At 34.7% G+C, this 13,111-nt stretch overlaps 2 protein-coding genes across 10 annotated transcripts in view; one reads left to right on the plus strand and one right to left on the minus strand.

The window, feature by feature from the left end:
• LOC127880324 (sushi domain-containing protein 2-like) overlaps positions 1–13,111 on the plus strand; it is a 233,644-nt gene that overhangs the window by 24,754 nt on the left and 195,779 nt on the right. The gene's annotated exons all lie outside the window — the stretch shown is intronic.
• The window catches only part of LOC127880329 (uncharacterized), a 230,487-nt gene continuing 217,706 nt past the window's right edge, over positions 331–13,111 (minus strand). The window contains exons 1-5 of one of the 2 annotated variants that reach the window (XM_052427737.1): positions 5,233–5,342; positions 2,942–3,090; positions 1,952–2,023; positions 1,300–1,572; positions 331–1,005 (exon numbers count right to left, since the gene is read on the minus strand). In XM_052427737.1, the coding sequence (XP_052283697.1) occupies positions 847–1,005; positions 1,300–1,572; positions 1,952–2,023; positions 2,942–3,090; positions 5,233–5,245 (666 nt within the window). In that variant the 5' untranslated portion in view covers positions 5,246–5,342 and the 3' untranslated portion in view covers positions 331–846. Of the gene's footprint in view, positions 1,006–1,299; positions 1,573–1,951; positions 2,024–2,941; positions 3,091–5,232; positions 5,343–13,111 lie in introns of those variants that run through there. The other variant, XM_052427739.1, reaches the window with a different exon arrangement.

Consider the following 13,111-nt stretch of genomic DNA (forward strand, 5'->3'; position numbering starts at 1 on the left):
AATTTTCTTTTGTACGACTAGAGTTTGTGGCACAATACGTTTTAAAGATAAAACGATGTAAGGTGATATGAGTAGATATGGAACGATGAAAGGCAACTTATGTAATGGAATGTTGCAAAAGATTGTGGTGCTTGAAGATAACGTAAAATAGACTCAACTTGCAGTCGACGGAAAGAACAACAAACGCAGAGTCAAGAAAAAAGCAAATTAGAATTTGTTTCTCGCATAAAATAGTGATTAAAATGAGTTTCATTCAATTGTCTTAAGTATAAAATCCCACCAACATGACTAATAAGCCAGTTTTTTTATTTAAATGAAACAAGAAGATCGACAACTTAACACATTTATATAAGTTGATTTGATAATTGATTTAAAATGAATTGATCAACCACAAACAATCGCTAGATTCATGATATCACGGTTAACAAGGTAAAACTTGAACATTGGGATTTTGATATAAAAAGTTCTATTAAGACTATTCAACTTAAACGCACATATGTCTGTTCTAAAACAAGAGATACAAAACTTCAATCCCATAAAATTGGTTTACGGATAGATGACACAGGTTGCCTTAGCCGAAATGCAGAGAAGTATTCCGAAATGATATAACATTAGACAAGATAAAATATCACGACCTCATTTGATATTCAACTCAACAGACTCTGATATCACTTTATATTGTTATAATGAGATGTTATAATTGTAATAATGTCTCATAGTTGCGACTTTTTAATCAAGGAATGAGTAACCCGAATATCGTAATATATTTCAGTCCTATAATAGTTGTGCTTAAATTCATAATCATATTCATGTGTAAATTGTCATTCCGCACAAACTATTAATGCGTTAGAAATTATTTCCAAACTGCTTTTCAGCGGCGAATGTCTGCACGTGCACCTCAGGCTGAACAGACACAGAATACGGGGGCGGATTGCACGGGCTTCTTGCTTCCGGTACTGTGCTGTTAATATACACCGACGCAGTTGCTACCATACCACTGTTCGTCTGAAAGAAATATAGTACTGTTATTATCCCTTAGCGCTTAAAACCTGCGCATAAATAATCACGTAAACATTGTTTTCGAGAAAAATTGTAATATTAAATCACCCGTAAAGTGTTGCCGTAAGGATTGTTCATATTGTTAATAGGGGTAATCTATTAAAAGATACAAATATGAAAGTATAGGGGAGCTTTTATGATAAACGAACAAGGCAGTTTGGTTTGAGATACATTACGATCAAAAGAAACGGCCATTGAGTCACGAAAGTGTGTCGTTACAGCACGTTTCAATAACGTTACCGTCGCTGCCGCCTCTTCGACGTCCTGTCTGAGTCTGTACACGAAGCAACAGCCGTACTTGTGCAGAATACAAAACGTGTATAGGTTCACCACCGTCAACATAAGACACGAAACAAGTCCTACGACATACAGAAGGATGGTGACGGCAGGTTGGTCGTAGTCGAAGGTGTAGCTATAGAACGCTGCCATGTAGCCGAACCCGAAGATAAATAGTGGCGTCAAAGCGCAGTTCAATACGAAGAGCCAAAAGTAGAGGACGAACCTTCCGTAAATCTACAAATAAATGACTTTCATGCATTATTGAACAACACAAGTCATTTTAATGTTATCAGGCCGTTAAAAGGTGTCGTTAGCTATGATAACGATTGCATGACAAATAAGAGTAATGAGTTGAGGTAACATAACTGAGGATCACGTACTCGATGCAAAGCTCGAATAGATAACTTCTCTATGGACCGATCATGCAAATATTTCTTCTGCCATTCTCCAATCACATCTGACCCTACTAGGGTAGTTTTATGGTACTTGCATACGTATATTTTAATCGCATTTTGTACAGGTAAAACCGCTCAGGAATAAAATACCGTGAAATACAGTTGCATATTGAGACACATTCAAATAAACAGAATATTTCAAAAGAAATGTATGTTACCCGACAAGGCTTGTTGCTGATTGCTGGTTTCTGGGAGTACAAGCAAGACAGAAGCAGGGGATGAACTAGTGCCTAACAAGAAAATAAATTACGTTAAAAATACATAAATTGACATAATTCGTTTTTTTACAACTACAAATGTACATTTAAACGTTATCTATGTTGTCTATCTGTGTAGCTTGTCTATTACATTCGTTTTGTTTAACCCTATTTCTCAATAGATTCTTTGCCCTCGATATAAGACCGCATTCAATTATAAGATTAATGTCCTGCTGGTGCAGAAGTATAGCTGGCAGAAAATATTTAATGTTTAAAAGTACGCATTGAATATTTCGGATTGTGATTTTGTCAGTCATAATTGTAAACTTCAATAGGATAAAATTAATCGCACTTACCAATCGTTTGATTTCATAAATCGTGTTTTTGGTCAGAATGGTTAGTATGCGATAACTTATTGAAAAAATATGGTGGCTTAAATTAAGATTAATAGACCAAAGAAAACAAAATTGGAGTGCATATTGTTGGATTTGGATTGTTAAAAGTATTGAAATACGTTGTCATTGCGGTCAGCATGTTCTTAATTAAATTGTTTTTGATGATTTATTTATTAAATTGGGCTTTATTTATTGGTATGCACTGTTTTCGTTTCATTCAATTTTATTTTATCATCCCTATTGTTTTACATTCTTTTAGTTTTCGCATTTTTCACTTATTTGGTGTTTCATAATATTTATCAATTTTGACCATAAGACTGAGTTTTGAAGCCAGATCAGATAATCAAAAATCGACGGCTACTATAAATATTATATTGACCCATCGGAGTCGAGTCATGCCATGTTGTAACTATGTATCGCAAAAATATGCACCATACCGCAGTAAATGAATTTTCATTTTGAAATCGTAGATACGCTTCCTTTGGTCAGTTTAAAAGATTATTCGTTTTTTTAAATATATATTTTGATATCAATTCGCCAATTTAAACATTCTTACCACAAACCCGTTACACAGCAGTGCTGTTCCCCACCAATCCACCCCACGGAAGACGATGGTCAATACCCCCGAAACAATGTCCACGATAAATATGAACCGCACTATCCACGATGCTGCCTCCACTTGAGTCAGCGTCCGCCTGGCGACCGCTGTTATAATAAAAAGACGCCTGACTTGTATATACCTTTCACTCGTATAATATATATTTTATATAAAAATAGTTTATATTAATTTTGATCAATTTCTATCCACAATTTCGCCTGTGCACTTCATTGGGTCGCTTGGCAACCGATGTAATATTACAGGATGCCCTATTTATATTATTTAACACTCATAAGGAACAATAAAATAAGCAAACTTGACAACACTATTTATCCTAATACTTATATACGCATGTCGCTTACCGTATGTTTAACAGGACCCTTCAGGTTATGGATAACGGTATACTTGAATACTTATTTAGGATAAAATAATATGAAATATTAATAATAATAATAATAATTATATATTCACACCTATAATAAAAATAATCATATGACCCAAACATAAACACAATTCGATGTTGAGACAGTGGTAAACGAACGGAAATTTGCTGTACTTTCGGATGATTTTAATTAAACTTTAGTAATAAAAATTGTATAATATTCAATTGTAATGTATTCACGATAACGTCTTTATGTACACATTTATTTGCCCCTAGTACCGAGCGTTTCAGTTGACCGCTGTTATAAAATAAGACGACGCACTATTATATACCATATGAAATGTATCGAAATAATATTTATAAATACATTAAAAATATGTTTCGTAGATACGCTTGTATTCAAAACATCATATGGACACATTTCATTGACATGCTATGAAACTGATATTAAAAGGCAATACTTTAAAGCCTTTACACTTTTATTTTGCATTGACATTTTGTCTTGTTACCAGGTGGTTCTTTCTTGCTCTTAAAGCGCATATGGTCAACCTGGTTTAGATAAAATATATTGTTAGATAACATGTGGTACTATTAACTGACTGCTTACGCGTGCAGAATATGCGACTCGTTTAATTTGCAAAGCAATCTAATTTACATTACAAAAAAGCATATCCAAATGTCGCTTAAAACGCGTACACTCGATACGCAAATAGAGAACATTTTCCGATAGCGGAACAAAATAAACGGTCCACGATTAGTTGTGTTAACATGCAATCCGACCCTTTTCAAATGTTCACCAGCCATGCGTCAAAAATGCTCTTCATACCCGAACGCTTGATTTACATTTTTATGCATTAACTTGTAAACCACAATACGATTTGCATATAAGACGACAATCTGCGGTTGTCTCAACATTATTTTCACCAGAATAATGATTATACTTTGCAAAAAGCCGCGTAAATAGATTGCGCAGTTGTTGTCGGTCCATGCAATAAAAAGGGTCAATCATTCGTTCATTATGAAGAATATAAAGTACATCGCGTAAGTCATCGGAAGCCGTTTCGGAAAGTATCGGTTCTGATTTATTTTCGTGCAAAGTACTATTTATAATATTTATACATAATGCTATATACAGAAAGTGTAGTAAAGAAAGTTTGTTCATGCGTACAGTTTTTTGGCAGAAAGTGGTAAAAATGTTATAACATTTTATTTTCTTTCATTTTAATAAAATGTATTCACGATAAACAATTTCATGTTTAATTTCACTCCTGTTCTTCCTCTTTGCTCATATACAGTGCTACACAATTTTTTAACCTTTTCGTACACTCTTGAGGTCCCGATGTTCAATTGTTTGTATAGGTCCCTGTACTTACTAAAGACGACATTTAAGTATTGGGGTAAATGGCTTACCAAATTTAAGCGAATGATATAGCCACGCTCAATTAATTTTATTTTCAATGTAAATAAGCAAATGAACGATTAGTATTAATATTTTAGTTGAACTTAATGAAGTGTTTCTAATAAATGAATCCGATGAAACGATGTCTCTGTTCCGTAATATCCGACCTGACTATACTTGTATCCTTGGCCACGACGCCGTAAGGTAAAATCAGGAAGAGATGTGGATAATATCGATTAATTTTTTAACGTATTTTATAGCAGTCGAACTTCACATATAGCGGTCAAATAACCTACGTTAACATTCCGTGTGTATGCCGGTTATGCAAGTTGCTTAAACCGTAAGGAGAACACATAATTAAAAACCATTACACACAACATGATATAAGGAATATTCGAATACAAACAATACTCATGCATTGTAATATAAATCATTTCTGTTTTAATAAAGAAACGCGAAACACAATACCTTCAGATGTCATATTTCCTTTGTATTTTTGTAACTTTTATTCAATGTACTGCACAGCTTACTGTTACGTGTGAACTTCCTTGTTTGAGTAATCGGAGACAGCAGAAAATAATGGGCTCAATTGACAAAATACTCGTTAAAGAGCGATACCTCGGCTATCTACGGAATACTCCGTTCGATAGATCTCGGCTACACTCAACTCAGTATCCGTCTCTGATTATACGGTTGTATGCGACGCGCGTTGGCATAGCGCCAAACAAGCAAAAGAATAATATGAAAAGACCAACGTCAAGGTTTATTTATTGTACAGTTGAATTTTATTCAAACGATCCACTTTTTGAATATTATTTAATTACTTATTTATCATGGTACTGTAGAAAATAAATTTACTCTGTTTACTTATTATTAAACAGAGTATTTATTTAAAAATTAGCCACACCAAAATTGACACTAGACTCATTACTTTTCTTGATGTAAACACTAAATATTTGTTCAGTAAAAGGAATAGAATCTTACAATTGAGTACATGCTATAAAATTCCGATCGTAGTATTGGCTAAAAAGACATAAGATGGCAGGTTATACATAGTATACTAAGATATTTATGATTTTGTGAACTCCATCCGTATTTATTTACATGTATTTGCATAATTAGAGTGATTTAAGGGGCCTGTTCACGTTTTGGTAAATTGACAACATTAAAAGAAATGTTTCAAATTCGCAATAGTTCGTTGTAGTTATGATATTTGTTAGGAAACAGTAATACTGAACATGTACCATGCTCTAAAATACCCATTATATTCATGTTTAGACGATATGAAAATGTTATGGACAATAGATGACCCCTATCAAAATTGGGGTCAATAGGTCAAAGGTCAAGGTCACTGTCACAATTAGTGTGGAAATTGTTTCCGATAAATAATCATCAACGAATGGACCGATTGGCTTGATACTTCACATGCGCCTTGGACAGTCGATGACCCCTATTAAAATTGGGGTCACTAATTCAAAGCCCTGTTTGTGGGGTGGGGGGGGTGGGGGGTGCATATGTCTCCGACCGCGGAACACTTATTTAACTTTAGTTGGCCTAATGACTAATACATTCTCTACCCCTTTAGTTGGAAGGTCTGGATACGAGGTAGCCGCGCGTAGTTTATGCTAATGCGGGTGTGAATAAAAATATGGGCTTTGTGTGGTTTTAACACACTGTATATACACAATTTTTGACATGGATTTAATGGGAATTAATGAATCTTTTAAGGTTAATCGTTAATTGTTGCTTAAATAAACTGTTCAAGATTGACCGAACAAAGACAAATGCAGGCAACTATTTTGCGTCTAATTTAAGATAACGTAGTGCACAAGTGACATGATAATGTTGTCGAGCTATACATAATGATATGTTTGTACACGTCACAGCGATGAGGTTTAAAGTTGGAATGTAATCCTTTAAGACATATGAACCAGATTTTCTAAACAAAGTGAACTCAACTGTTTTTGTCACTCTATAAAAAGAACCTACAGCAAGAAATGCACTAGTACAATATATAGTTTGAAACAATCAGTAAACAAGATGACATGAAAGGCCCAAAGTTGCTCAACTGAGATACAAAGGAACTGACCTGGTCTGTGCAGCCCAATATGTAATAAGAACAAGTGTTCTGACAGGCTGTCATGAAGAGTTAACCTAAATGTAACTTTAAGAGTTCTAACAAGGTTTTACTGTAGGCATATAAGGATAAATTCCCCGCCCCCTTGGCAGCAAAGTTGTTCAACTAACCGGAACCATTTCCAAACAAATCAACGATATTATAGGGATGAATCTTCTGACCAAGTTTCACGAAGATCGGAAAATAAATGTGGCCTCTATAGTGTTAACACGGTTTTACTATAGCTATTAAAGGAAAAATGCCCTGCCCCCTGGCGGCCATGTTTTTCAAGCAACCGTAAACATTTTCTAACTCGTCTACGATATTATTAGTACAAATCAACTGACCAAATTTCATGTAGATCGGACAATCGGATATGTGGCCTCTAAAATGATAACAAGGTTAATCCATATTAGGAAAAACAAGCTCTGCCCCCTGGCGGCCATGTTTTTCAACCAAACAAAACCAATGTCGAACTCGTTAGAAAATATTTTGGCACAAATGTTCTGAGCAAATTTCATGAAGCACAGAACAATCTCAGAACGACATCCTCTTCCTATGCATCTTGCAATTAGTCTTTCAACGCCATCGTCGCTCTCGTTTTAATAATGGTTGTTTGCATGTGATTGTGATCGTTTCTTATTGTGTGATTAGTGGTTGCGTTGCCTGAAAGAACGGATTTCAAAGTGATGATACAAATTATCTGCTGATGAAGTTTTCTTTTATTAGATGTAACGATACGCGTAACGTTATTCCTCGCATGCAACCATAAGCAGCATTCTGGTGATGTTATAGCATCATTTCGGCACCAGGCTGCATGATGCTTGCCATCCTCGCATGTTTCTGTTTTTTTCCACTGGTATAGTCGCAACTTACTACACACATTTTGGTATTTGTTCTGATGTCATTAGTTCTTGAATTGTTTTAATATATAGAACACTTGAAGAGATTAGTTTACATATAAGAAAAATAACACTTTTACAAATGACCGGTTGGAAAGATAAATCGTTGAGCGTTCTATTACATTGTTAAATAGTATAAGTTAAAAAGACCACACTCAAAAACACAACGCACACAGAAATATGTCTGATAAAACTTGTCTATTGGGAAACGATAATTTTAATTTTCACCAATCCTATTTTAAACACAATGATGATATTGTAATATATTTGTGTCCAATAATAATTGTGCTGAGTTTCATAATCATATTCATGGGTAAATTGTCATTCCGCACAAACTATGAATGCGTTAGAAATTATTCCCTAACTGCTTTTTAGCTGCGAATGTCTGAACGCGCTCCTCAGGCTGAACAGACACCGAATACGGCGGCGGAATGCACGGGCTTATTGCTTCCGGCACTGTGCTGTTAACATACCCCGACGCAGTTGCCACCATACCGATGTTCGTCTGAAAGAAATATAGTACTGTTATTATCCTTTACCGCTTAAAACATGCGCATTAACAATCACGTAAACATTGTTTTCGAGAAATATTGTAATATTAAATCACCCATAAATGTTGCCGTCATGATTGTTCAGATTACTACAAGGGGTGATCTATTAAACGAAACACACATGAAAGTATAGGTGAGCTTTTATGATAAACGAACAAGGCAGTTTGGCTTGAGATACATTACAATAAAAAGAAACGGTCGTTCAGTCACTAAAGCGTGTCGTTACAGCAGGTTTCAATAACGTTACCATCGCTGCCGCTTCCTCGACGTCCTGTCTGAGACTGTAAATGAAGCAACAGCCGTTCTTGTACAGGTTACAGAATGTGTACAGGTTTACCACCGTCAACACGAGACACGTAACGAGGCCGACGACAAACAGAAGGATGGTGACGGCAGGTTGGTTGTTGTGCCTATAGAAGGTGTACCTTTCGAAAGCTGAAATGAGGCTGAACGCGAGGAAAAAAAGTGGCGACAAAGCGCAGTTCAGTACAAAGAGCCAAAAGTAGAGGACGAACCTTCCGTAAATCTGCAAATAAATGACTATCATGTATTATTGAAAAACATAAGCCATTATAACTTTATTGGGCTGATTAAAGGTGTCTTTGGTAATGATAAACATTGCATGACAAATAAGAGTAATGAGTTGATAGAACGCTGGACAACATATCGGAGGATCACATACTAGATGCAAAAATCGAAAAGGTAACATCTGTATGGACCGGTCATGAACATTTTACTTCTGCCATTTTCTTACCACATCTGACCCTACTAGGGCAGTTTTGATGTATTTGTATAGTATTTATTTAATCGCATATTTTTGCAGGTTAAACCGCTGAGGCATAAAATACTGTAAAATACAGTTGAATATGGAGACACATTCAAATAAACAAAAGATCACATAAGGAATGTATGTTACCCGACAAGGCTTGTTCCTGAAATCTGGTTTCTGGGAGTACAAGCAAGACAGAAGCAGGGGATGAACGAGTGCCTAACGAGAAAATGAAAAACGTTAAAATACAGAATTGGACATAATTAGTGTTTTAACAAATAAAAATGTACATATAAAAATTTTCTAGGGCAGTTATCTATGTTGTCGATCTGTGTGTCTTGTCTAGTACATTTGTTTTGTTTTACACTGTTTCTCAATAGATTCTTTGCAATAAATAAAGGGCCGCATTTAAATATGGTTTTCGGAGTGTGTTTTTGTGAGTCATAATTGCAATCTTCAAAAGGAATACAATTAATCGCTCCTACCAATCATTTGATTTCATACATCGTGTTTTTGGTCAGAACGGTTAGCATGCGATAACTTCTTGAAAAAATATGGTGGTTTAAATTAAGATTAATAGACCGAGGTAAACAAAACGGGAGTGCATATTGTTGGATTTGGATTGTTAAAAGTATCGGAATAAGTTGTCATTGCGGTCAGCATGTCGTCGATTAAATTGTGTTTGGTGATTTATTTTTCACATTGGGCTTCAAGTAATTGTTATGCATAGTTTTCGTTTTATTCAATTTTAATTTATTATTCCTATTGTTTTACATTCTTTTAATTATCGCAGATATTTGGTGTTTCATAATGTTTATCAATTTTGACCATAAGACTGAGTTTTTAGGCCAGAACACATATTAAAAAATCGACCGCTACCATATATATTATATCGACCCAAACGGAGCCGATTAATGTCAAGTTGTTACTGTTTATGCACGAAACCGCATTAAATACATTTACATTTTGAAATCAAATATACACTACTTTTGGTCAGTTTAAAAGATTATTCGTTTATTAGTTATTATTAGTCCGATTTACCACTTGGCGGTCATTCATGCGCAATCAAAGAAGAGGGACCTATACAAACAAATAGGTCCCTGCAAAGAAGTTCTCAATAACCCGCATTGTGAATACAGAACATCACTATATAACATGACAGTGTCATCAAACGTGTAAAAAATATTATTGAAGCAAAATTCCTAAGAATTGGGTACGGCATAGTTTTTATTATTATTTATTATTATTTGCATATTCATGCGAGAATAAGTTCCTCACTTGACGGTCTAGGTCGAAAATATACGAGTGTCTACGGAGACAGTAAGAAGAATTTTTTCTGATACATTTTTTTAAGGTATTAGCACTCTAATGAACTTCGTGCAATATCTCCTTCTTTCGTACATATCCGTCAATCCGAACGTTATCCGGGAATGTGCAAAAAACTACGAATATTCTATAAATACGCTATGAAATACTAAATATAGGATCCGCTTAATACAAAGACAACACATATGGCCGACATTGTACCTGACAGATTGGTCGTTTAAAGAAAAAGCAATTTGCTATATTGAAAGAGAAAGATTAATAAAAGTGTTATTATTGTTCATATTAATGTGACTGGAGTTAATGATTAACGTCAACTAATGCATGGCAGTGTTGATATTTATGAAAAAAAACGATTCCTAGAAATACGATGTCAAACGCCTGAAAATTTTGACCACTGTGAAGAATAACGTTTAGAACCCGTGTAACTTACAACATTTTATATTGTTGGTGAGAAGTAAAAGGGGATAAAGTGGATTTATGCTTGTGTGATGACTGTAGCCATGTGAACGGGTTATCGTACGGCAAAACCCATCACGTAAAGAAGAGTCTTCAACTTTTCAAGAAAGGAATGCCTTGTTTTTCTATCAACACAAAGCTCGGAACAGGAAGGTACATAGATATTGCTTTTTTTTCAAGTATAACAGTTTCATTATTCATAATTGGAGTAAAGTAGATTTTGTAGGAAATGTGCACCCTGTCAGTGATTTTTACCACATAATCAGGCTCATATTTGCTTTTATTTTGAAAAAGAAAATGTGCCATGTAAGGAAAAAGTTGTGTTGGAAATGCATGGAAATCAAGGACAGAATATTTGAATTTTATGACCGAGTATTGATGTTTTCCTCAAACAAACAACAAAAAAGTATATTATGTCCCAAATACAAAAATTACTATTCTGAAAATGATATACTTTTTGTGTTATCACCTAAATTATGTATTATGGTAATTCAAATTAAAATGCTGCATATTTATTATCTTTTCAACAATGATCAACAACATTGGTGGTCCAGGAACGGTTAATTACTTTTTGTCAACACTGTATGTTCCAATGATCAATTAAACTTAAAGAAAATAGAAATACATACGGGAAGGACGTTCTTTCATCAAGTTTCAACTATCTCCTTTATAGCAGACAGGCTTATAAGATGGAAACGAAGTAGATATTTCACTGATTTATGTGATTGTTAATGTAGAACCAATGTTTTAAGTCCATGCCACACACAGTTGAAAACTACAATTAAAATGAACTTAAAGCTTAATAAGCAATTTCCTATTACTTATTTAGCTTGAAGTTTAAATAAATCATTACAAACATAAATTCAATTCATAGAGGAACAGTTTCGTTTTAGAAAATCAACAAAACAATGTCCATTCCCAGTTTGATGGCTTATTCCAAATTCACATAATACAGTGTACTTATAATACCTTTGGAATGGGTTCCAAACCAATCTAATTATTGCGATAACGCTCATTTCATTAAAGTCCCCTAATGTGTTCCATAAAAAATTACATAGTAGCTTACTGTATAAATTTGCACCAACATGTTTAACCTGGTCAAACTTGGTTACAAAATAGTCATCTGCCATATTTTGTATGGTGATTTTATGCATTTGTGACAAGCACATTTACCTTACACCTAACACAAAAAACATGTATGTTTCCGGTTACACGCTCAAAACAATGAGGGTCAGTAGGTTGGGATTTTTTTTATATTTGGTTCGAAAATGTTCGGAATTATTAGATGTTCGTACTCGTATTGTACCAACATGCAAATAATTCAAATGAAAGTTACGCACAAAACAAATCAAGATATTACAGATACTGACCTTCTTGTGATAATCAAGTACTGTTTCACACTGGAGGTTACCGCACAAAACAAAACAAGATATTACAGATACTGACCTTCTTGTGATAATCAAGTACTGTTTCACACTGGAGGTTACGATTGCCTTTAATAAAACACGGAAACATTTACATTTAAATGAATGCAGAGCTGTCAAACTTCGCATCGAGGGAACGATTGGTTTTTATAATTAAATAATAAAAAAACTACCGAAAATTAAATTACAATAATTTGAAATAATGTTTAAAATGTATTAACATTTTAAAACAAGTCAGGTTGTATTAGATATAAACATGACTCTGCCTCGTCATTGAATTTTTTCCCCTACCCTGAATTCCAAAATGGTGGAAGATAATGGCAGCTCTGCCTTCTTGTCAAGCCACAACGCTTGAGCAGACGGCCATTTTCAAAGATAGCGGCGTGGTTTAAACTTCAGGCCTTTTGAGATCTTCATAGGGACTAAATATCGTTGTTGTCCACTCGCGATTTTTTAAATAAAAGAATTGCAGTCAGGGGTAAACTCTGACGGTCGATCGGGTAACCGGAAATAAACATAATATTCGTTAGGCCTTATACAATTAACTCTCCATAAAAACAGCTCGTAATGACTAATCTTAACCCCTTTTCACTCCATTTTTAGCTCATCTGAGCACAACATACTCATGGTGAGCTATTGTGATCGCCATTTGTCCGTCGTGCATAAGGCAGCGTCAACATATACCTTGTTTACACTCTAGAGGCTACATTTATTGTCCATTCTTAATGAAACTTGTCTGTGGGTCTGTCTGTCCCAAAATGCTGCGTCGCGTGAACCTCCAAAATGCTTGAGCTAAAGACATG

The sequence above is a fragment of the Dreissena polymorpha genome, chromosome 4 (assembly GCF_020536995.1).
Source record: "Dreissena polymorpha isolate Duluth1 chromosome 4, UMN_Dpol_1.0, whole genome shotgun sequence".
Taxonomy (NCBI): domain Eukaryota; kingdom Metazoa; phylum Mollusca; class Bivalvia; order Myida; family Dreissenidae; genus Dreissena; species Dreissena polymorpha.